General features: G+C 38.2%; 1 protein-coding gene across 13 annotated transcripts in view; it reads right to left on the bottom strand.

The window, feature by feature from the left end:
• Positions 1–23,764, bottom strand: part of GPHN (gephyrin) — a 234,873-nt gene that overhangs the window by 195,740 nt on the left and 15,369 nt on the right. For all 13 annotated transcript variants that reach the window (XM_087720983.1, XM_087721001.1, XM_087721009.1 and 10 more), the window contains exon 2: positions 10,181–10,259. In XM_087720983.1, the coding sequence (XP_087577109.1) occupies positions 10,181–10,259 (79 nt within the window). The remainder of the gene's footprint in view (positions 1–10,180; positions 10,260–23,764) is intronic.

Here is a 23,764-nt window from a genome sequence, read left to right as displayed (position 1 = left end):
GGGCTAGGGCTTGTTTTCGGGGTACATTGTATTTTCAGGGAAACACTGTAAATGTGTGTGCATGTGTGTATACACACACACAAATATTGAAAATAAAGTGTCACATTCATAATATTTCTTTTTTATGTTTCAGTTATATTTAGGTCCTGATTGTCATGTTTATTTATTAGTAACAAATTTTCAAAGTCAAAATGTAGCCCACAGTGATCCTGATTTACGGGTTAATGGCCCGCATTTCTATTTGCTTTTGACAATACCACTCTATACCACTTCGCCCATCAGAATCAATTTACCTTCCTACACGTAAAAACAGTCCGGAGAAATAATTACAGGCAACAGTTAATAGATTCATTCCATCCTCTCTTGATGTTAGCATTCCCAGAGTCAAAGGGCAAGTTGGCCTGTGGTGAATCAGAACTGGAAAGTTCCCCCTCTCATCTTATTGAAAGGCAAGTGTCACCATGGCCTCTAACATGGCAAGAAGAAAGCAATCTCTTTTCTGCCCTGTTGGGACTTTTGATGCCAGTTGCCATACCCTTTGTTCTGAGACTCACTGCTTAGAGTGGCAGGCAGAAAAAGATAGAGGGGGCAGGCCACAGGGGCAGTTGTAGTAAACCACACTAGTGTGTAAAGGATGTAACATTACAGGAGAAAGACAGATGGATATGGCTTTCCCCTGTAACATCTCTGATTCAGAATTGCCTTTCCAATGTCTCCTCTTATGATGGAATTCCAGAAGATTCTTCACTGACAAAGGCAATTATAGATGAAAGACCATGGAATATTAATTTACTGTGTACCTATGTAGAAAACAATAAACTTTGAGTTGAGCTTTATAAATGAATGAGCAGAAGACAAAAATGTAATAGAAAGCTACACTAAATCTACTCTTCTTGGCCAAATCTAACTGTTCCATTAAGAGGACCTAAATAGCCTGTCTCTCTTATAAAAAATCCAAGACACAAGGAACAGTGGATGCTGAAATTCTGAGCAGCAAGATGCAGGGATGGTACCCACAGACTGACTATAAGGGAGACATGCCAGCAGTGGTGGGTTTCAAATTTTTTTCGAACCTACTCTGTGGGCGTGGCCTCCTTTATGGGAGTGGCTTGCTGGCCATGTGACCTGGTGGGAGTGGCTTGCCGGCCATGTGTTTTCTCTCTCTCTCTCTCTCTCTCTCTCTTTCCTTCCTTTTGTCTCTCTGTCCCTTTTTCCTTTTTTTCTTTCATCTCTCTCTCACTTTTTCTTTTTTTTTTCTTTTTTTCTTTTTTTCTTTCTTCCTTTCTTTCTCTTTCTCTTTCTCTCTCTGTGTGAGTCTGTGTGTGTGTGTGTGTGTGTGTGTGTGTGTGTGTGTGTGTGTGTGGTGGGTTTCAAAATTTTTTGGAACCTCTTCTGTAGGTGTGGCCTGCTTTCCGGGTCCACTGGTGGAACCTCTTCTAACCGGTTCGGTAGATTTGACAAACCGGTTCTACCAAACTGGTGCGAACTGGCAGGAACCCACCTCTGCATGCCAGTAGAGGAATATGTTAACAGCAGCAAGAATATTATATTTGTCTTATTGCTTAGTTTCAGGATTATACTACAGAGGAATGGAAATGGAAGATCATATTCAGATTTAGTGACATGCATCTGGTAGTCTGTTTTGTAAGTCAGGAATATATCTGGTAAAAAAAACTGAATAAGGATAAAAATGTATTCCATCTGATCTGATGTGAGGATTTCTGCTTTCTGTAAGCACTCCAAATACTTGTGAGGTGGACTGATCCCTCCCAAAAAAATTGTCACTGTTGGAAAGCTGCTTTTATAGCAAACAACCCCTTATTGAAAATATAATTTCTTTCAGCTGAAAGTAACCATCTGAAATAAAATGTATCTCAGGGGTTGCCACAAAGAAGAGGGAGTCAAACTATTCTCCAAGGCATCTGAGGGTAGAACAAGAAGCAATGGGTGGAAACTAATCAAGGAGAGAAGCAACTTAGAACTGAGGAGAAATTTCCTGACAGTTAGAACAATTAATCAGTGGAACAGCTTGCCTCCAGAAGTTGTGAATGCCCCAACACTGGAAGTCTTTAAGAAGATGTTGGATAGCCATTTGTCTGGAACGGTATAGGGTTTCCTGCCTAGGCAGGGGGTTGGACTAGAAGACCTCCAAGGTCCCTTCCAAGTCTGCTACTGTATTGTATTGTATTGTATTGTATTGTATTGTATTGTATTGTATTGTATTGTATTGTATTGTATTGTATTGTATAAGGCATACGGCAGGAAATCGTTCCTTCTCTCTTCTGATGCTTGGAGAAGAATGCTCTTAAGGTGAAAGCCAAGGCATCAATTTGTATACAACGGCATAAGAGAGATTCAGATAATTGGGTACTGACTGGGAAAAGAAAAGCAGTTTCAAGCTTTGAAATGCTTCCTGGTTGTAGGTAGACTACCTGAATTTGACCTACCAAATAAAGGAAGAATTCTGCATAGAAATTGACGAAGTCCAGAAAATGCTGGTTATCTTTCATATTTCTAGGTGCCTACCCTGAGAGTATGAATTGTACTTTTTCAGGATACATTTGTATTCCTACTGAAAAGTTTTGTATCCTAAATAGTCCAACTGGGGGAGATCAAACACACATCTGTCCACTAATCAAAGTGATTGTATATGAAAAGTAGTTCCAAAACATTTTTGCTGTTAGTTTCATGCAAAGATGGGTCTTCTGAGAAAAAATAAATCGTATACCAAGCACAGCACTACCTGTTTTTTTTTCAAAATATAAGAAAATATTTGATTTATGAATCTAAAGAAGATCTTGACATAATTCTTCAATCAAAATCAGATGGATGTACAGTATGTCTTATAAAGAGAGCAGCAGAGAAACATGTATGTTGATATAAAAGGTTATTTTTTATAACATCCCAACAAGATTATCAAGGCTAGTGTGTCCTACCTAACTGTGGTAAAGGCCTGGAAAAAATATAAACTATAATAGAAGACAGACAGAGCAAAGGCACATTCTGACTTTAAAAATTTTAATAAAGAGTTGTAGGATTAGTTATTAGGTTTACATTACTTTAAAAATCAATTCCATATATACTTAAGAAGATACCCAGCAACTTCAAAACTTAATTAGTTAAGTTGACTTAAAATGGTCTCTGAGAACTTGTGAGGCCAGATCTACTTAGGGAAAAAATTAACTTTCAGCAGAAATTAGATAGATTTACTAAATTAAAACTCTAGCATCCAATCTGTCTCTATAAGTAAGGTAGCATTTTAAAAACATATTACAACTGCAAGAATAGTTCCAACAGACTTAGACTAAACAGCTTCCAGGGCTTCAAACTTTGTTGAAGTCGAGAAGTAACTCTTATGGTGTGCAGAAATAAAACATGCTCCTTTTGAAAAATCTGAAGACAGCTGTCCAGATATGGCCAATGGTGAGGGGTGACATTAATTTACTGCCTTGAACTCTGAGGCAGTCACTTGTTCACTGAAGCAAGTCATACTGCAATGAATTTTTGGATCATATCATTAAAGAAATCCACACTGGCTGATATCACAGGGAACACCTAATTGTTTTTTGAAGTCCAAGTATCACTAGTGAGTGAGATCTGTATTGTGAATTTATATACTGTATTTTTCGGAAGATAAGACACACCAAAGTTTTGAAGAGGCAAATAAAAAAAGTAAGTAGGTAGATAGAGGGAGAGAGAGGGAGAGAGAGAGAGAGAAATACAGTAGATAGGTAGGGGAGAGAAGAGAAATAGAGATAGAGAGAAATACATTAGGTAGGAATAGAGAGAGAGAGAGTAGGTAGGTTGGTAGGTAGAGGGATAGAGAGAGAGAAAGAGAGAGAGAGAGAGAGACTGAGAATGAGAAATACAGTAGGTAGGAAGAGAGAGAGAGAGCAGGTAGGTAGGTAGGTATGTAGGTAGTTAGGGGAGGGGGAGAGAGAGAAATACAGTAGTTAGTTAGGGAGAGAGAGAGTAAGTAGGTGGAGGGAGGGAGGGAGAGAGAGAAGTACAGTAGGTAGATAGGGAGAGAGAGAGGGTAGGTAGGTAGGTAGATGTTTCCAGGTGTATTTATCCATGTGCTGGAGAAGGAAATCGCTGACAATCTGCAGCACCTAAAACTTTGTTTCTGCTGGCACAGCACTTGATCAATGTAATTCTCATCAATCAGTTAAAGAGCTTTCCGAAAGAGGGGGGGGAGTTTTTGCACTCTTCAAACCTTCCAAAAATGGCCCATTTTTCACGAAAATGCCCCCCCTCTCTTTTAAAAAAAAGGCATGAATAGCTTTGGGGGCTTGCAGAGTGCTCCTGAGGGGGTGGGGCACCAAAAATGAGCAAAAAATGCCAATTTTTGTGAAAACGGGCTTGTTTTTTGTCAAAGAAATTGCATGCATAGCCTTATTGAGGCTTATAGAGTGCAGCTGGGGGCTGGGGGGCATTTCTGCCCTCTCGAGCCTCCAGGAACTCTCTGAAAGCCTCCATAAGGGTATGCACAACCATTTTGGTGAAGGGGCGGGGCTTCAGGAGGCAAAAATGCTGTATTCAATGTATAAGAAGCACCTAGATTTTTAGCCTCTTTTTTGAGGAAAAAGGTGCATCATACTCTGAAAAATACAGTACTCCTTATAAAATCCAAGTTGCAATGCAATTTATTCATCATCCCTCCCGAATGGCTCCCCCATTCTCACAACCTCACTGCCAGACACATACATGCTCTGTGATGTTGTTAGTCTCCAGTTCCTGAATGTTTAACTTCAAGTGTATTAGAAAAGCAGACAGTAATTTTAATTGGTTAGTTTTTGGAATATTTGACTACTACGCTGTTCACCCTTGCAGAGTCTCTTGCACTCTTTTCTATGGATTTGGTAACGTCAGTATCTATTTAAAAATGTAAAAAGAACCTCTACTGTGGTAGGCCTGCTAAATTTATAAGTGAATGTTATTAACAGAACTTAATTTTCTTATGCGCTGTTGTAAAACAGAGGTGGTTAAATAAAGGCCGAATAAGAATGCTGTTAGTAGACTCATGTACTAGGCAAAGAGTTGGGTTAAATGATCTGTAAAATACCTTCTAATCTGATATTCTGTGATGGTTTTAGTGATGCAGAAACATGTTTGAAGTTTTTGATTTGATGATTTACTGCAGTTCTTCTGTAGCACTTCAAGTGTCAGAGAAAGTAAGTACATGACTAACTTTTGTTATGTACACTACAGAGTACTCTGATGATAAATATAATTTATATTTAGGATGGATGGCAGCCAGGTTGAAATTTGTGTATATGTGTGCTTTTCCCAGAATGGGATTCTTTTTTTTTTTCCAGATAGAAACTATAGTCCTATTTTTGGTGGGTAGCCCAAGGTGACTAGATTTTCAGATTGGTAAAGAGGGACACCTTTGACCGGAGGGAGGGGGGGGCTTGATTAAAAATTTTATATGGAGCAACAAAAATTTTCATACAACACAAAAATAGTATTGTAATATATTTTTTTATTTCAACATAACTACAATTTAAAAATATAAATTGTAACTGTTGCCAAACATCAAAATTTTGATCACGTGACCATGATGCTGCTGCAACGGTCGCTAAGTGTGAAAATGGTCGCTAAGTGTGAAAAATGGTCATCAGTCACCTTTTTCAATGCCATTGTAACTTTGGTCACTAAGCCCATTATATTATCTTTCTTGCCACAGTTCTTAAGTGAATAACTGCAGCTGATAAGTTAGTACCATAAGTGAATCTGGTTTCCCCATTTGACTTTGTCAAAAGGTGACTATATGACCCTAGGACACTGAAACCATCATAAATACGAATCTGTTGCCAAACATCAAAATTTTGATCGCGTGACCATGAGAATGCTACAACGGTCGCTAAGTGTGAAAATGGTCGCTAAGTGTGAAAAATGATCATCAGTCACTTTTTTCAATGCCATTGTAACTTTGGTCACTATACCACCTTTCTTGCCACAGTTCTTAAGTGAATAACTGCAGCTGGTATTTTGTATTTTGGATAGAATCTTTTTTTAAATAATCTAAGACAATTTTAAAAAAGAATCCACACAGAATAAAACTATTTTAGAAAATCCTATGCACAATAAATAAAATATTATTTATATTATATTAAAATACATTAAAAAAATAAAAGAAAAAAACCCAGCTCACTTACCAGCAGGCACAAGTGAGCACTCCAAGTCAATCCAGAATGATGTAGATGTTAATACAAAGAACTAAGCAAATTAAAATGGTTAGGGAAATATTTTTCAAAGAAACTTTGCCACCATTTTTTCCACACAAGCAGACCTCCAACCTCCGTGCCCTTTCCCTCCGGAAAATCCAGGAAGGAACATTCACTACCTCTCTAGCCAAGTATTTCCTGGAGCTCTATGGTACTGAGTCATCTTTTCTTATAAAATTGAGTAAAAGGGGCGGGGGGGGTCCGTTTTCTTGCTTTAAAGTTTTAATATCTTCAATGAAAGTACTGAGACAGAGAGAGAGAGGTTAGACAGAGTGTCTTTTGTCTTGCCCGGTTAGGATTTCTTAAGCAAATCCACTGGGCTTTCAACATGAAGCCAGAAAATAGGGACTTTTTAAAAACACCCCGGGACACAGGACAAATTGTTATAAATCGTGACTGTCCCACTGAAATCGTGATGTCTGGTCACCTTAGGGTAGCCTGTAAAGTACATATTTAAATATTGGGGTGGGTGTTGAAAGAATTTAATGCTTCCCTCCCAGCAACCATTGGATGGCAGAAAAAGATCAGACTTTCTATCTTCTCTCCCTGCTGCCATCTGTGTTACACCCCATCTCAGCATTCTACTGTTTGCTACATCTAACCATGATATTTTAGATTTGCTTCTGATTCCATAATGACATAACTCAGAGCAGAAATTGGATACTGAAAATGAGCTGGAATGGAATGGAGCAACAAAAATTACAGAGCAGTTTATTTCATTCATAAAGAACACCATATTTTCAGTTCCATGCATACCTCTATCCAGCAGAACTTAGTAATACGTTCAAAACAGGCTTTCTCACCCTGAACCAAGATCAAAACGAACAGTGCTTATTATTTACTGGCATTTAAAGTTGTTTAAAGTGTTTGAAGCAAGTGATAGTTCAATGGTTTTTTTTCTATTAAAATGACCAGTCTTCATTCTCCTACCCTATTTACTTTTGACTGTCACTTTTAAAACTTAGGCCATGCTTTTCCTCTTCCAATCCAAAACTCAGACCATGGATAATTATTACCCTACAGACTGTTTATCTACAGAAATACACTCTTTTTCAGAACACTGCACTTACTTCCATCGACTAAATATGTAGACATCGATAGTAATAACATCCTTACTATTATTATTACTACCATACCTGGCCCTCTATCCAAATATTGGCTGGCCTCAGACCCATCATGTCTATCATCTGGAAAAAGCCATATTGGAAAACACGTTAAAATTAATATGCCAGCAGTCTTATTCTAAACAACTCCTTCAAAGGGATGATTCTCTTTTAGGGCACTACTCTTACCTGTCAGATTTAATCCAAGACTTTTCTTGAGAAAGTCAATGTCTAGACCAGGGGTATCAAACTCAAGGCCCGGAGGCCGGATCCAGCTTGCAGGATGCTTAGATCTGACCTGCAGGGCCACCCTGGAAACAGCCCATTTTCATTGGCAGAACTCTCAGGCCACCAAAGGCACCCCTGAAACAAGTGACATATACCTGGCCACCCCTACCCCGCCTCCCGAGGTCAAACACAATGCTGATGTGCCCTCAATGAAATTTAGTTTGACAACTCTGGTCTAGATGCTAATATTTTCTAGACCATAAACTAGAATGCAGCTGCCAACAAGCAATAGGATCTAGGGGCTAGGATAGATAAAGGCGCAGGAAGTTAATGTTACATTTATAAATATTGCTCAGTACGTCTCCCACCACTTTTCCTTTCCCATATCTGGATTATTTATCAAACCAGCCTCTTCCTCCTGGTCAAATCCTAGATAAATCCTCCAGACAGAGATTAAGAATTACAAGAGAGTATTAAAAAGATAACTGGAGAGACACTCTAATTGAAGCACTATATCATAGAATTTCTCAGAGAAAATCTCAATCAGGAAATCCCCATTTTTCTTCTTGCTGACTTGATGCTCATGTGTCCATTGATAAAAATACTAAGATATCTATGTCCTGACACAGATGGTATGTACACGTCTATATTTTATCGATCTTAATAGACTGTTTGACCTGGATTCCCTTTCATGAAAGAACATAATTTTTCCCATTCTTTCCCTCAACCCTTTTCCTTTTCGTTCTCCATCTGTTCAGAAGAAACATTAAAGACAGAGGACACTAAAATGTTCTGTGATATTTTTATATCCTTTTATACCAATTTTGTGGTCACAAAAACACAACTGAGAACTTTTTAACCAATTAATGGGAAAGAAATAATGCACCCTTTAAAATGTAAACAAAGCAAACCCCTTAGAAATACGGAGTATGATCTCTCAGGAAACTGTAATTGCAGCTGTGATAAACCATCAGGTGAGTAATCATGGACCTTTGTCTCTTGTGTAAATGGTCCAAAATATACTAGTTAATCTTTCATTAATAGGCAACAAAAGAGTTACAGTTCCAATAAGCCAACTATGTTGGGTTCTATATTGACAAAGATACTTGGGGTATGATATTCTACTATGTGAGCCTCATTAAATTATATTACTGTATATTTAGTTAGGGTTAGAAAGAAGGCTGGTCAATTCTCTGTATAAACATTAGTTCTTGACTTTCCTGGTTTGTTGAATACCTTGTTGAAGAACCCCCACTTCTCTGTAGCTACTAGCTGTTTTCATATATTCTATCAGCAGAGATCTTTCAGATTGAAATACTTGTTCTTTCTCACTTCTACTCCCTACAGCCATGAATTGCCATCCTCCATCAGCCAAAAACCAATTATCAGCTATATGTTTTGACCTTATATACTATTTTTTTTACTATAAACAAGGTCTTAATATTGTAGGAAGAGAAACAGTAACAGAGTAATGGCAGTTCAATTCCCAGTACATTTTAGCAAAGCCAGATTTCTGACCAACCTGGTTACATTATAACCTAACTCAGGATTAATTGAGAATATACATATTACAAAAGAAACGTAAATAAGGCAATGCTTTTGTACGACATCCAAGAAAGAAAAGGAAGATGAGGAACAGAAATAAATGATACAAGAAAGTATTTCTTTAATCTCTGAAAATAACTTCTAGTGAAAAGTATGCTTTTACAGATTTTATAAATTATGTATGGAATCTCATAATAAATTAGAATAAGAAATGTTTGCCAAGATTTCACTGAAAACCACGTCTGAGTAGCCAGGTGGTATGCATTCTACTAACTGCTCTTCTTGGCACCTCCCACTCAAGTTCTTTCTGTGATCTATTTACTGCTTACTATCATATAGAAATAATCAAGCTTTTATATCCTAGAATCTTAGCATTGCAAATAATTTTTGATGATTTAGACTCAAATATCAGCTAAAGTGTTCCATACTGTTTCAGCTCTATGATGCCTTGGAAAACTTCAATTTCTATGAGACATTCCATGCCATCATTATTTAACATGAAACATATTGGTTCAGATATCAACCTTAGCTCCCAATTTCATAACTGTGTGAAGCTAAAGTCAGAATGAAAGATTGCCTTAATTAAAGTTAACTCTGGAAATGTCTTATGATGCTTCTTATTCTGAAAGTTCTACTGAAACTTGAACAGGAGATGATGAATTATTTTTATATCTTTGCATGTACCTATGTATAATGTTCTTTTGTATAAATATGAATCATGCAAATGTTTTTTTTAAAAGGTTGCTTTAAGAAATGTGTTAACATCAGTAAATTTCCCCATTAAAGCATTAAAAGTAACCACATACTTCAGAAAACTCACTCAGCTGCCTGTATAAGCATTTCATGCTATTTTTAAGCTATTCAATTGAAAGTGCTGTCTATGTATACAAAAACACCCATAATTAAAGAACTTCATCAAAGCAGTAGCACAAGTTTTTCATAAGAAGTGACTGTTAAAGAGTTTGAGAAGAGCATTTCACTTTGGAAATCAACTTTTTGAATGTTCCACATAGGCTTAATATATGTGTTTATCAATTAGAAATCTGTTATTCACCCTTGAAAATAAATACTCACAAAGAAGGATCCTGGATGAGGTCTTTAAGGTTTATCCCACTGCGGTCTTCTGCAAGGTTCCTGAAGCAACTGTCACTCACTAAAAAGAAAATAATAAAGAGAAATATAAGAAATCAAAACAAATAAGTTTCATGACAAAATGTTAGCAAAGTGCCCAGGGTTCAAATACTGCAATATACTTTTATTTTAAGGTTTCAATAAATTTGCAGATAAGATTATAAAAAAAACAAACACCCAATGTCATGCCAAAAAACTGGGCAAGAAAAATAATTAGTTATCAATAGTTAAATGCTCCAAGTTTAACCCCTCAACCCAACCCCCCAAAGCCCACCCTACATTGTTTAATTCTGAACAAGTCACACAACTTCCTCAGCTATTAATTAGAAGACTATAAGTATGACAGTGATGTATCTGTTTTCTTTTTATTAAGCAACCTGCAAAACAGGCTTTAATGGTAAAATATATTCTGGGAAAATGTTATAAAATAGTACTTCGAGGAAATGACATTTATGCATTGTATTAATTTGTCCTTGTATTAATTTGTCATTGAATTATTAATAAGACAATGACATTTAATTACTTTCAAATAAGTGAAACAAATTACAATATTATACAGTCTGAATTTAACTCTTTGCAAAGACTAAATGCTAATCCATTGCAGTATTCTAACTGATTATGCTGCTTTGTTAAACTTTATTGGATGCTCCATCTGAAAAGATACCCATAGTTTCCAGGCATAACTAACAGACTATTTAGAGTCTGCAGAAGACAAAAAAGGTGAACAAATATACTACCATAACTCTATGAAAGATAAAATTACATTTCAAAATGTTCTAAATTAATGCCTGAAAAACAGGTAAATTATGTGGTGGCTAACATAACTGAAAATAGTAATTCTAGCCAATTGCAGAAATCTATCACAGCTAAAATAGGAGATGATCTATTCAGAGTTTACATAAGGTGAAATGAGTATTTTATCCAGATTCCATTACAAAAAGATGCTGCCAACATTTGCAAAAATCAGTATTTAGGCTTAGTTTCTACATTCCAAATTACACCTAAAGGCAACTAATATAACTGAACACTGAGTATTAAAATGAAACATAAGATATACATCAGAAATTCACATTAAAATCTTCAAGCAGCAGAAAGCATCCAGATATATTTTCCATTATATAGTTTTTACATTTACAGGATTTTTTCAACTTATGACAACAATTGAGCCCAAAATTTATGTTGCTAAGCAAGACAGTTGTTAAGTGAGTTTTATCCCATTTTACAACTTTTCTTGCCACATAATTGCTGTTATTAAGTGAATCACCACAGTTGTTAAAGTTAGAAACATGGTTGTTAAGTGAATATGGCTTCTGACTTTGCTTGTCAGAAGATCGCAAAGGGTGATCACATGACCCCAGGAATTGCAACTGTCATAAATACAGAAGGGGGAGAGGCAGAGAGCAGGAGCAAAGCCAATCCAAAGAGAGAGAAAGGGAGCAACGCTGACACACACAAAGAGAGCAAGAGCATAATCAATCCAGAAAGAGAAAAAGGGAGCAACATTGATCTAGAGAGAGCAAGAGAGCGAAGGTAAACTAGAGAGTTGTGTAAGAGACCGAGCCAGTGACCAGAGGGGCGCCAGCTACACCCAGGAGGCTGAACTGAACCAGATGAATAGAGATGATTGGGTGAATGATCGGAACAAGAGATCCTGAGATTCTAGATCAGTGACTGTGAGCTGAAGGACCCAAACTATTGAGGAGAAAGGGAACAGGGGCAGTTGGATTTTTCTGGCCACTTCGGGGTTGGTGCTACATCTTGGTACTTGACTACTTTCAAACTTCCCTTATTTCAAATCCATCTGGACTTTTAGACTATTTGAAACTTTCCCGAATATAAATTCTAATAGCTCTTTTGCTGTTTATTTTTAAAAAGTGTCCTTAAACTTGTATTTAAAATATATTTTGCTAAGGACTCATAGGAAGCTTACAATATCAAACTGTTGATCCAAAGGTTCCTAATAGCCAAAAAGCAGTTAGTTCCCCAAATAATGACCTTATGAAGCAGTATTGATCAAATTGACAGAGTTTATAAGCAAAATGTGAACACTTCAATCCAAAACTATAAATTCACATTATTATTTTCCATGTTAAGGCAATAACCATTTATGATATATTGCTTTCAGATACCTAGGTATGATGATAAATTCCATATTTTTTGTACATACTTCAGAATTAAATTCATCTTTTAAATCATATTATTTCATAAACTATATACACAAAACATTCATAGAAATTAAATTACAATGGCACAATAGTTGAAAAAGTCTATATCACATGTGTTAGTATATCAGCATTTTATACTTCCAGCCTAATGAAGTTGAAATCCAGTTCCTGGGATAGCTAGTTCACATGAAATAAAATCTATTGAATTGTCCTTATCTTAAAAACATAAGAAATATAAATGTATTATTCAAATGAAACATATTTGATATTTTAAGACCCCCCTCCCATACCATTTATTTTTATTTACCTGAAACATACATTTTAAAGAATTAAAAAGAGGAAAAAATTGCAAAAAAATATGAAAACACTAAATAAAAAGATAAAATTAATAAAAATACAAAGAAAGCATTTGTGAGGGGAAACGATGGCACAGAGGCTTAATGACGCTGGAACTGCTCGCCAGAAATGATCTGCATTCTGACAGTTTGAACCCAGGTCCATGAGACAGAATGAGTTCCCATCGCCCAGTCCCTAACTCCTGCCCATGCAATATTGCCAGTAAATAAATGGGTACCACTTCGGTGGGTAAAAAAAACTCGCTGTGTTCATGTGTGTGTAGAACGGACGGCAGCACCGGACCTGGCTGGACAGGAGGCAATGCAACATGAAGCCAGGTGAGGTAAGACTGGTAGAGGAGCCCGAAGAGCCAGCAACCAGAGTGCTACTGGTTAATTGGTGTAAAGCTAGTTCGCCCCCTTCCTCCCCCGTGCACTAAGGATAGATGTGCAAGCGCCCAACAGAATGAACTAGCAATCTAGTCTGTCAGGACTGCATTGTTAGATGTGTAGATTTCCCTGACACTATATGCCATATGCTAAATAAATAAGTATCTATGATCTTCTATAGGCAAAAGAATGCTTTTCCTAATACTGGAAAAATTTGACAGAACTTTGACAAGAGTTGCTGTTCTGTAACTGTAACAAAGGGGCCTGTATAAAAGACATATAATTAGCATTTAGCTCTTTTATTGTAAGAGGTGCTGAAAGTCTTTAACGGTTATTAATAGCCACTTGAAAAATCAGGCTCTAGATGCCATAATACCACTAAATTAGATTCTATGAGCTATCTAAAGATAAAATAACTCATTACTAAAAATATCTTTGTTGGTGGAAATATAATGAAGTCTCTAGCAAAAAGACAAAATGAAAGCATTCAACTCTAGGACTACATCATACTCAAATCATGCATCATATACGTACGTCATACCCAGTTTGGGGTAGTGGTTAAGGTGTTCGCCTAGAAACCAGGAGAATGTGAGTTCCAGTCCACCTTAGGCACGAAAGCTAGCTGGGTGACTTTGGGCCATCATTCTCTCTCAACCCATCCCATGTAACAGAGTTGTTGTGGGGAAAATAGGAGGAGGAAGAGGCATTAGGCATATTTGCGTCTTGAACTACTTATAAAGTAAGCAAGCTAACAAGGATTTTCATCACCTTCTCTTCCGGTAGATCCAAGCTTTGAAGACAGTATGCTTTATTATGCATCTGCCCAACCTCCTGCAGCACCACCAAACTCAGAAGGCAAGCAGGCATGGGGGACTGCCAGGAAAGCCACATGGAAGGCAAGCATGGAAGGGCCATGGGGAAAGGAGAAAGCTGTTAGCTAGGCTACTGTCTCCCAAAGTCACCGGCTGGGAAACTTGCCAGGCCACCTGCCCCTCTCTGCCTCATCTTCGTAATGCCGGCGGCTTCGGGAGACGCTAGCCTATCAGAGACAGAGGTGGTGGTCCGACAAGCTTTGCAGTCACGCGACTGCAAAGCTTGCTGGGCCATCCCCTCTCCATGCCAGGCTAATATCTCCCGAAGCCAGCGGCTGTGAAACTTGCCAGTCTGCTCCCCTTCCCCACCTCACCTTCATAATGCCGGCAGCTTCAGGAAATGCTAGCTTGGCAGGGACAGGGGTGGTGGCCTGACAAGCTTCGCAGCCATGCGAGAGCGAAGCTTGTCGGACCGCCCCACCTCACCTTTGCAATGCCGGCAGCTTCGGGAACCGCTCACCTGGTGGGGACAGGGCCCCAACAAGCTTCACAGCCATGCGACTGTGAAGCTTGTTGGGCTGCCCCCTCCCTGCCAGGCTAACATCTCCCAAAGTTGCTGGCTGCAAAACTTGCCAGGCAACCCCACCACCCGCCTTTCCTTTGCAATGCTGGAAGCTTCGGGAGATGAGCGTCCAAGCAGGTGGATCAGTTCGGGGGCGTGGCCAACCAGCAATCATTACTGGTTCTGCGACCCAGGCTGGCATACCACTACCGATTCGGCTGAACTGGTCCGAACTCATAGGAACTCATCTCTGTCTGAGCTACACCACAAAGTCCTTTGCAGGACAAAAATCAGCTCCAGCCTGTCCCAGAAGCACTGTTGGGTGAAGCTAAAAGCCACCATTATGGTTGAAGCTGCACCACGGGAAGCCGCAACACCATAGAATGAAGCTGCCATCCAGCAGTGTGATGTGAACCCATCATCCCTGACACCCCGTGTCAGTTGTCTCTGCACTCTGCCACTATCCCTGTAGCTTTATAGACTTTTTTCTTTTAAAAAAACCCACCTTTTGTAATTATGTATCTGTAAAGATTTGAATATGCTCATCGATATACACAAAAATTCAGCTGCAACTCTTCTGAAATTTCTGACGCCCTCTTTGGTCTCTCTCTCTCCCCCTCTCCCTCCCTCCCCCTCCCTCCCTCTCCCTCCCTCTCTCTCTCACACACACACTGTAAGAGGGGGGAAATGTCACCTTTGAGGCAATTCTTTTAATGTTATTGCCCAGAATTTAGAATTTTCTGCTGTAGGCATTTTCATAACCATTTAAGGGGCAATTGAAATGAAATGCTCATTTTTTCACTCAAGGCTTGTTATAATATATTGTAGACTCCTGGTAAGAAACTGATTTAGTTCATACTTACCTGCAACATATAGACTGATAGTATCTGCCATTAGAACTTTTTATCAAGTGAGAAATATCATGAAATGTAAATTTTCTGGGTACAATCCGGACCACAAGCCTACAAACATGTAACTAGGTAAAAATTATCTATAGACTTGCTTTTTTACTACTTTGATATATAAATGCAGCATTTTATATAATTTGAAATATAATTGTCAAGGTTTCATAATCTGGCAGCCATTTTTACCTGCAGGCAAACCTATAAACATAATATGAAGGTCGAATCTTATTTACTTAAATCTTTTCTAAATCTTTAGTTAGAGAATCTTCAGTTAACCTTGACACCCCCACCCCCACCCCTTTAAGATACTTAATTTTACAGAGATTTCTGTTGTTTTCTTGGTAAAGAAGATTGGATAGATTTAGTCCAATAAAATGTATGGTATATTTCCTAAATTTGTTTGCTGGTCAAGAATGTGATCCCTTTAAACAAGTACATAGAAAAAATGTAATTTTTAGCAAGGCTGTGGAAATGTTAAAAAGATGTATTTCAGGATGCACTGCAACCCTAACAATTATTTTTTAATCATTTCATTTATATAACAAATTTGTATGACGCCTGCCTCTCAATAATTTTGCGAGGCCCACAATTTAAAGAAGAAAAATACAACCACCACCATTAAAATTAAATTAAATTAAATTAAAACAAAATAAAATAACACAAAATATGGGGAGAGAGACAAAACTGAATAAGGACAAAGTAAAGGGCCTTAATTCTCTCCTTAGAGCCTAGGTCTCTAAGGTCCTTCTAAACAACAGAAGAATAGAGGTCATCTAGACCTCAAGGGGAACCTCATTGCAGAAACCAGATGCTGCCACAAAAAAGGCATACTTTTGTGCTCCTGACACAGTATATTATGTAATCAAAGGGATCTGCAGTGCATCGATCCTGTAAGATCAAATCAACTGGGGCAGATACTATGGGAGATAGATAGTTTTCAAGTAACCACACCATATACCATGTAAGGCTTTGGTATAGAATAGGTAAGAATAGGTAAGAATAGGTAACAGTCAGCACCTTGACTCACATCTGGAGCAAATGGGCAACTGGTACACCTCACAAAGCACACAACTTATATGGACATATTTAAGATATTCCCATCACTGCCTAAGCAGCTGCATTCCAAACCAGTTGCAGCTTCAAGATAGTCTTCATGGGAAGCCTCGTGTAAAGTAAACCAAACAGGAGGTGACTAAGGCATGGCCGACTGTAGGGAATGCTTCCTGGTCCAGGAATGGACACAATTAGCACACAAGATGATTTTATACAAAGGTCCCCCTAGCCATGGCTGTCACCTGTTCTTCTAGCAGGATCTGTGAGTCAAAGAGGAACCACATTGTGCACCAGATCTGTGAGGGGGAGTATTATCTCATCCAATCAAAAATATCAATTCTCCTGTTTGGAGGGGGGGGGGAGATGGGGGATGGGACACTTTGATTCTTTCTTGCTAAGGTTGACTTGCAGCCAATTTCTCCCCTCCAGCCCCTTATAGCCTCCAGGCACTAAGCCAGCCCACAAACAGAATCATTTGCCTAGAATAGGGTAGTCCAACTCTTCTCCCCCATTAATACTGACTGGTATCCGTCAGGGAGAATGGAGAAGAATCACTGCAAACAGTGCCCCCTACTCCCAATCCCCAGAGTTGGTCCAGTAAAATACCACAGTTGATGGTAGCCACAAGCTACTGTAACACATTTCGTCTCTTGATTTTACTGGACAATCTATAGTATATTTCAATGTAGATACCCCAAATCATTAATAACAGTTTTAAAAATCAAAATCTCCCACATTTTGGCAATTTTATGCAAATATTTTTTAGAAGCCAGTGTCTTTGTTCAAAAGTGAGCTTCAATGTCCAGAGCCAGAAAATTTTGCTGATTCTAAATTACTAATGTTCCCAAACTCTCTACAAATAAGCAAAGTTACATTATAACCTCTCTCCAAGGTTATATCAATATGCACACAAGACTTACTAAGAGTATTGATCAACACAGTGTTTCTTCACAATGACTCTTTGCTGTAAGAGCCTAGCTTTGGCTGCAGAACTCTTTTACTGCCAATTCTGTTTGCCATGTTCTTCTGTGAACTTGCATTTTTCTCCTATACAAATTTCCTCTTTCTAATATCCTTTCTCAACAGCGGCAAAACCTTTTCATTCCCCGACACACACCCTCTTTCCTCGAGACATATCACCTTTTTTTCCGATAGATGTAACAGCTTGCATTTGCTGCAAATGTAATTTAGGTCCCTTCAAGCAGAAAAAAATGGCATATAAACTGTAGATTACCACGATAGCTTCTTTATGGTGCTAAAAGCTCAGGATAAAGCTAATCACCATTTTGAAACTTCCACCAACTTTGTTTCTAAAGCTTTTATGCAAAACTCTTTGTTGGTTTAGTTCAGCCCAGTCATTCATTCCAAATAAAATAAAAATATTCTCAAGAGCTGACCTGCTATGGCTATTGATATATTAATTGTGTATCCACCGAAATATCTCAGGCAAAATGGGAATACATAGAACCCTCTAAATAACAGGAAATTACATAACTTAGTAGTCAAAATATATGCAATGCTTCCTTCCATACAGTGAGATCAATGGCTCTTTTTAGTAGTATTTGGAAACTGAATTAGAGGCAGAATCACAAATCTCAAACCCATAAAAATTCATACAAATACATACACACATTTATAATGTCAAAGGCTTAGTATACAAGTACTATAGCACCATGCCAGCTGCTCACCCTCAGTTGCAAGATGTTAGCATACAAGTGTGGTGCATCATATCTTAGCTATATAATTTGTTACAGTTTGCTGTGTTTGAAAAAATATAGATAAGCAAGGGAGGGTGTTATTCATGTTCTCCCACAAATAATTTTTTAAGTCTATCTCAGGATACTTCTATACAGTGGAAGATCTATTGCATTTGCAATCACATAGTTTTGCATATACACATCAGAGGTGGGTTCCTACCAGTTCGCACCTATTCGGTAGAACCGGTTCGTCAAATCTACCGAACCGGTTAAAAGAGGTTCCACCAGTGGACCTGGAAAACAGGCCACACCTACAGAAGAGGTTCCAAAATTTTTTGAAACCCACAGGTACTTGGATATGGTTATTCTACACTATCATGCTCATATTTATAAAACTCAGTGCCTCTGTGAAAGGTAAGGATGACTACTGCGTTTGTGGTGCAATCAGAACATTGCGTGTGTTGAAGTTGTTTTAACGCAAACCAAAGATGCCTTTTAAAAAACAAGTTTACATCATATTCTTATGCATGCCAGTGCTGTGTGTGAGGTAATTTAAGGTGGTTCTGACAAGTGTCGTCGGCATCTTCATATCTGGTCATGTGGGCGGCAAGCCACTCCCATCCAGTCACATGGGCTGCAAGCCACTCCCACAAAGGAGGCCACACCCACAGAGTAGGTTCGAACAATTTTTGAAACCCACCACTGATACACATAGTGAATGAAGAATAATACTGGGTCATTTCTAGAGAGTGACAAAATTACCATAGAGAATCATAAACTTGACTTCCCAAATAAGGAAGAGCAAATCAAACTAATTAATAATTATAGTTTTCAATGCAGTGGAAGCATGATGAAGCAAGACACTAATAACAGTAAAGAAACACAGCAGAGATATATTTAATATATAGGAAGGCCTAACTTATTGACTGCCTCATGCAGCGACCATTCAAAGTTATGGCGATGCTGAAAAATAACTTTTGAGAAGAGAGTGCTCATTTATAATCTTTGCAGCATCTATCTCTCTCCCCTCTCCCTGTGTGTATGTATATGTTTTTGGCCTGCCTATCTCCCTCAAGCAGTTAGTACATGTTGTTCTGTGCTTGACTCTTTTTTCTTTCTTCCCGCCATAGAGTCAAAAGATGCCTAAACAAGAGATTTCTTTAAGCAATCTCTCTTGTGCCTGATCCATTCACTGCCCCACTCCCAATGAAGAGCAGAGAGATTGGAGAAGAAGTTATTATAAGAGAGTAAGCAGGCACACAATGGCCAATTTACATTAAAGGAATGCCATAGCACCAGCAGTTTGCTTCTCTAATGAATACAAACAGAAACATTAATTATCTTATAGCTATTCACTCAAGTGAATATTCCAAAGAGCAGAGGAATAGGGAAAAAGAAAAGCTGAAGTCTTAAGCACAGTCATGGTCATGTGATTTTCCACATAACAACCACATTTTAGTTGTTATGTGCTAGCCCTGAGCGCTACCTATACTAATGCTTCTATATTATAAAAACATAAAATATATATATATATATATATATATATATATATATATATATATATATATATATATATATATATATATATATATATATATATATATATATATATATATATATATATATATATATACACCAATAAGTTTAATATAATAGACAGCCAGACAAAAAGAAAGACAAAAAGATAGATGGATGAATGGACGGACGGGTGGACATGGACATAGACGTATATTAAAGTTTCATCAATGATTATACTGTTTGGTAAAATAAAGTACATAAGCAGATTCTGGGAAATCAACAACAGTACACAGGTAAGAAACATATATCACAATCTGGAGTTTGGGAGAGAGCAGGTGCAGGAGAGACCCTAAATAATATGTTCTGTTAAGAAATATGTCTGATAATTCACCTCTTGTTTAAACATCATCTGGAAGTCCAAGTTTTTAACTTTGTTGGAGGAAAATATAAAAGAGCAACACACTAGAAAAGGCAAAACGTTTCTGCTCAAAACAGAAGTTCCTCAGAAGAAATACAGAGAGAGGGAGGGGACACTAAAAACATGAAGAAATGGAAGAATTTGACCCAGAGAAACTATAGGTCAGCAGGTATTTATTACCAATTGAGCTGTGAAGCCTAAATGATCAGACTCATACAGGTAGAATTCAAAGTAGCTACTTTATTGTTCTGCACCTTCACAAGAATCTTCCCAGACTGGCAGATTCCTCTAGGAAAGATTAGATAAGAGAGAAGACATTTGGGGAGGGAAGGGTCAGACCTCGCCCTCTTGTGTTTACATAAAGTGTCCATGCTAATTCATTTGAGCTCTCCAACTGGGACATTTGCTGTCCAAAATCAGCTCAGCAAATGATATGAGGAAACCTTACCAAATCTTGCTCCATGGAATAGGGCAGAAGGCACAGCCCGCCACCACCGGTTAAAGAAACACCTGAACCATTTTGTGGGAGAAGAGGGCCCAAGTGTGCTGACCTGACATAAGATAGCAGGAGCTGTTTTGTCTTCCGGATCTCTGTATCCAGATTACAACAGACAAGTTGCCAAAACTCTTGAAAATCTCATCAAAATTATCCCTTCCTACTACTTCACGACACAATCAAGAAAAAAAAAAGCAATACATAATTCCTCTCCCCCAGAAAATAAGGTTAGAGGCTAAAATCAAGGCAACTCAAGGAGAGGTTAGTCAGCTGGTGGAATTACCAAAGGCTATGAAGATTAAGAATAAGACTCCTGAAAAAAATACAAGGGCTTGACTCCATCTGAAGCCCTACAAACTCCTATGCAAAGGCTCATCACATTGGCTATCAGGCTAAGAAAATACACTAGAGAAGCAGAGGCCAAAAGGATAAATGCTGTGTTCTTTGAAGAACTTTTCAAGATGTACTCCCAACTGCAGTGCAACAACACAGAAATAGCACAATAGCAGAAATTGAACAGTACTGGAAGAAAATATGAGAGAAAGAGAATGCAATATGGCTGTAGGACCTGAGAACAGAGCACAGCAATTATTTAAGACAAGTACTAGTTATCATCACAATAGCAGACTTATAGTTGTGGGTCAAGAACATGAAAAGCTGGACACCTGGCTTGGACACCACCCACACCTGATTTAAAAAAACTAATAGCAGTACATGAATGCCTAGCAGCAAAGATGACCCAGCTGCTGGAAGCAGGTTCGCACCCAAAATGGCTAATTCAAGGAAGAACAGTGCTGATCATGAAAGACCCCACAAGGGAACAGCACTGTCTAACTATCAGCCAAAACCTGCTTCCATATAATGTGGAAAGTTCTATCAGGCATCATAGTCATCAAGCTACAGGATCATATGGGTCAGTACATGAGGTCAGCTTGGAAGGTCACTGGAAACAATTATACCATATACTCACACCATATATTCATTTCATATTTGAAATATGTTTGTCCCTCTTTTAGGCTATTTATAAAATGCAGATCTTTCACTCTTCATGACTAAGTTATAGCATATATCTGTGATGGCGAACCTGTGGCATGCGTGCCACAGGTGGCACGCGGAGCCATTTGTCAGGGTACGCGAGGCACGAAAAACCGGCCCTACAGACAAACTGTAAGTTCGGGAACGTACTTCTAGTTTGCTCGTGGGACTGGTTTTAGCCCCCTGGAGCCTTCAGGGGCCTTCCCGAGGCTTCCCTGAAGACTCCAGAGAGCAAAAAATGACTCTACGAGGAAACCGGAAGTCATTTTCTCTGGAAGGCCCCTCTAGGCTCCGGAGTGCTAAAACCAGCCCTATGAGCAAACCAGAAGTCCGTTCCTGAACTTCCAGTTTGCCCGTAGGGCTGGTTTTTTGCGCTCCAGAGGCTTCAGGGAAGTTCCTGAAGCTTCCGGAAGGCCTTGGGGGGGGGGAGGCTGTATTTGCCCTCCACAGGCTCCTACAAAGCCTCTGGAGTCTGGAGAGGCCGAAAAAAGCACGCCAAAAATTGGGGGGGAGCGCTGGTCATGTGCAAATGCATGCTGGGGTTGTGCACATTGCATTATGGGTATGGCACGCCTGCGCACAACACCCATGCGCTCCTCCTGCTTTTGGCACGCGAGCCAAAAAAGATTCGCCATCATGGGCATATATTGAAACATAATTTAAGTAAAACACATTGTAATTTTACAGTAATTTCAGCTTCACAACAGCCCATATGGCCTTAGATGTTTTTGCCATACTATCAAAGAAAACTAGAACTGCTTTAAATTATTCCTTCAGCAAACATAACACAATCAATTTAATTACAATCAAAGCTTAGTAAACATACAGTTACTAAGTTACTATGTACACTTACAACTGTAAACCTACTGTTGTAAGAACATGAAACTATACATCAACGTGTTTCTTTTGTCTGTGTCACATGGAACTGTTCCACTACTTGAAAAATATATGTTTTGGGAGTATCTGTAGATTCAATAATAAAAAAAATAACTGTGAGAAATCCATTAGATTTAATATATTTGATTATTATTATTCCAACATGAATTACGGCTGTCTTGTTTTGGCCTAATATTCACAGTAGCGTTTATATGATTTAAGGGAACGTACCGGTAGTCCTCGACTGACAACACTTAGTGACTGTTCAAAGTTACAATGGCACAGAAAAAAGTGATTTATGATTGTTTTCCACGTTTGCAGTATCTCCATGGTCACATGATCAAAGTTTGGATGCTTGGCAACTGACTCATATTTATGACAGTTGCAGTGTCCTAGGGTCATGTGATCTTTTTGCAACCTTCTGACAAGCTACATCAATGGAGAAGTCAGATTCACTTAACAACTATGTTACTAATTTAAGAATTGTAGTGATTCACTTAACAACCATGGCAAACAAGGAAGTAAAAGGGGACAACATTCACTTAACAAATGTCTCACTTAGGAACAGATAGTTTGGGCTCAATTATGGTTGTAAGTCAAGGACTACCTGTAATACAATTTATCAATGTCAATCTGATGTTAAACAATATATAAGGAATGAAGAGCTTCGAAATTCTCCTTCTATAACAAATAGAACCTTGTGGTTGGAAAGAAATAATTAGTTCCATCATAATATTTTAGATGGAAGAAATGTGTTCACTCCCACTCTTTGAAATAGTCTTTTATTAACATAATTGAAAGATTGGTCAATATTATTCTACGTGGACTGGGTTTAATTTACGGTTAAAAACTCTTACATATCAATCCTTTTTTGAGGGATGAGGGAGTAGTGGGATTTATTGTAGCTATGGGGAGTTTCCTCCGCATTTTAAAAAACCTTTATTTTGAATTATGGCTACTGTCTTTTTCATTTATTTATTTATTTATCAAATTTAGATACAACCCATCTCACCCTCAGAATGTCTCTGGACAGCATACATATACTTTTATACAATGTATATACTGTATGTTTATACTTAGCTTCTTGGATGACAAGTGAAACATCTTCAAGAAAAAACAAAGGAAGTCCAGCTGCCTTTTGAAAAGCACCTTTGAGACAATCATAACCTGGATAACTAAGAATCTCCATAGATGTTTACTTTTATACAGTATTTGAAGGATTAGCAAAAGTAAGAAATCTGAATATTCACATTTCAGGAAAATTG

The sequence above is a fragment of the Thamnophis sirtalis genome, unplaced genomic scaffold, assembly GCF_051295495.1.
Source record: "Thamnophis sirtalis isolate CommonGarterSnake01/CBP01778 unplaced genomic scaffold, rThaSir2_p1.2 scaffold_1, whole genome shotgun sequence".
In the NCBI taxonomy this organism is placed as follows: domain Eukaryota; kingdom Metazoa; phylum Chordata; class Lepidosauria; order Squamata; family Natricidae; genus Thamnophis; species Thamnophis sirtalis.
The sequence above is the reverse complement of the archived record's forward strand: the minus strand, read 5'-3'. Positions and strand labels throughout refer to the sequence as shown.